The 2,005-nt window shown below is 59.6% G+C and overlaps 1 protein-coding gene across 1 annotated transcript in view; it reads left to right on the top strand.

The window, feature by feature from the left end:
- The first annotated feature begins 1,056 nt into the window (after positions 1–1,056).
- The window catches only part of CHLRE_05g232304v5 (uncharacterized protein), a 2,485-nt gene continuing 1,536 nt past the window's right edge, over positions 1,057–2,005 (top strand). The window contains exons 1-2 of the mRNA XM_043062149.1: positions 1,057–1,256; positions 1,722–1,959. Coding sequence (XP_042924564.1) covers positions 1,244–1,256; positions 1,722–1,959 — 251 coding nt within the window. The 5' untranslated portion in view covers positions 1,057–1,243. The remainder of the gene's footprint in view (positions 1,257–1,721; positions 1,960–2,005) is intronic.

Raw genomic sequence — 2,005 nt, 5'->3', positions numbered from 1 at the left:
GCTGCCTAGCAAGCGGGCATGCACGCACGGTCGGATTGCTTGCATGGGCACTGCGTGGCCGGCGGTGGGGCCGGTGGCGTCTCAGGGGCCATGGCAGGGGCGGGGGGGGGGTTGTAAATACCAGCGCAAACTAAACCCAAACCAACGAAAACGAGGGGGGTTGCGTGCGTACGTGCATACGTGTATGTGCGGCTGCCAAAGCATTGTATATTGCCTTTCCAAACTGCTGCGTTCGTTCAGTGCTCGTATCTTAAGAAGGCAGGTGCGGCGCCAGTGACAGATTTCCAGAAAAAGGCATCTTTGATTTTCAGAAACCCGCTGCCGCCGCATCTTTCATCCCCAAATTTTTTCCGGGGGCTCCGCCCCCGACCTATGCACGCACGGTTCGTGTCAGGCCAGGGGAGTGGCCAGAGGCATGCCATGGCTGGTACTGAGCATCCGGTGTAATGCCAAACAAGGTTGTCCTATTGCAGCGTGCCAAATGCGGCTGCAGTTGCCCGCAGCCCACGGTTCGGCTCCGGCACAGCAAAATATTCCGCCGCACGGCATGCGCCCCTGTTACAGCATGCGGGGTGAGGTTAGTTGCTGTTGCCCCCATCCCACGTTCCGGCTCTGGCACAGCAAAATATTCCGCCGCACCGCATGTGCCGCTGTCACTGCATGCGGGGTGAGGTTGCTGTTGCCCCCAGCCCACGTTTCGGCTCCGGCACAGCAAAATATTCCGCCGCACGGGATGTGCCCCTCTTACAGCGTGCGGGGGCAACAGACCCTCGTTGCTGAAAAAGCACCGGCTCTATGGCTCCATGGCAAAACTTGGCCCATTCCCACGCCAAACCCCAGCGCCCTCTCTCACGCTCATCACGCTCACCCACCCACGGAATGACTCCCCTAGTAGAAGGCTGCCCTATCTTGGTGTGCCCCCATGGTGCCAGCAGGACACGGCCGTAGATAGAGTTTCCTGGGGAACCTTAGTCACCCTTGCCTTGGGCCCGGGGACAAGTGGGGCCCGGGGGCAAGTGACAGAAACGCCCTAAAATGTCTTCTGCGAATCTCAGAAAGACCCCTCCAAACCTGGAGCGTTTCCACAGATTTTTGGCCACAGGAATCCAAAATTTCTTCCGCCGGAGGCGTTTTGGGGCAACTTTCTGTCGAAAAGAAGGAAGATACGAGCACTGCGTTCGTTGTTACCTTTCCTGCTGTGCTACGCTGCTCCTGTTTTATTTGTACTGCTGTGCCTGTCGCCATGCACGCACGACGTGAGCACACCACACGCACACTCATATGTAGGTTGTCGATCACACGAATGGTGCCGGCGGTGTAACTTGCACACGTGATACCCTGAAGTGCTCTTTCAACCTTAACGACGCACAGGGCGGCGCTACAGGTATGCTGCTGAGGAGCCTGCTGAACATACATGCTGGTGCAGTGGGCGCACACGGAGCGGGTGCCGGAGATTCGCTCCCTTGTCAACCTACGTGACAATCCTCTTGTTACACGCCGTCCACCTGCCGGCGACCTACAGCAGGTGACATGGAAATTGGAGTCTAGCCTTAGTGTACGTATGAGTGGCTGGAGTAGTCGAGCTAGCGCAGGATGGGAGGGCCCAACGTCAGTAGTGTTGCGGCCCTCTTCTCCGCCGTCGCGTCGGTCTATTTGGAGCCTTACTTCGCACTGCTCGCTGCACACGCCCACGCTGCTATGCACTTGCGTCATCGCCACAGCGCTGCTCACATGGACTGGGCGTGGCAGCAGCTGCAGCAGGTCAGGCATCCCGCATCCGCATGTGGTGCTGGACCGCCGGCTGCTGGAGCTGTGCCCGCGGTCAGTAGCGCTTCTTTGGTGGACGCCTGGTGGACGACGCCTGGTGGACGCCTGGGTCTATGAAAGGTGCCCCAGCGACGCGGAGGCCTTCCTGTGCGATTTCGTGCGGCTGAAGGTCATCATGGACGAGGTGCGTGGGTAGGGAGGGGAGGGGAGGGGAGGGGAGGGGAGGGGAGGGACAAGG

This window comes from Chlamydomonas reinhardtii, chromosome 5 (assembly GCF_000002595.2).
Source record: "Chlamydomonas reinhardtii strain CC-503 cw92 mt+ chromosome 5, whole genome shotgun sequence".
NCBI classification, from domain to species: Eukaryota; Viridiplantae; Chlorophyta; class Chlorophyceae; order Chlamydomonadales; family Chlamydomonadaceae; genus Chlamydomonas; species Chlamydomonas reinhardtii.
Note: the sequence above shows the minus strand (reverse complement) of the source record. Positions and strands in the feature narration are given on the sequence as shown.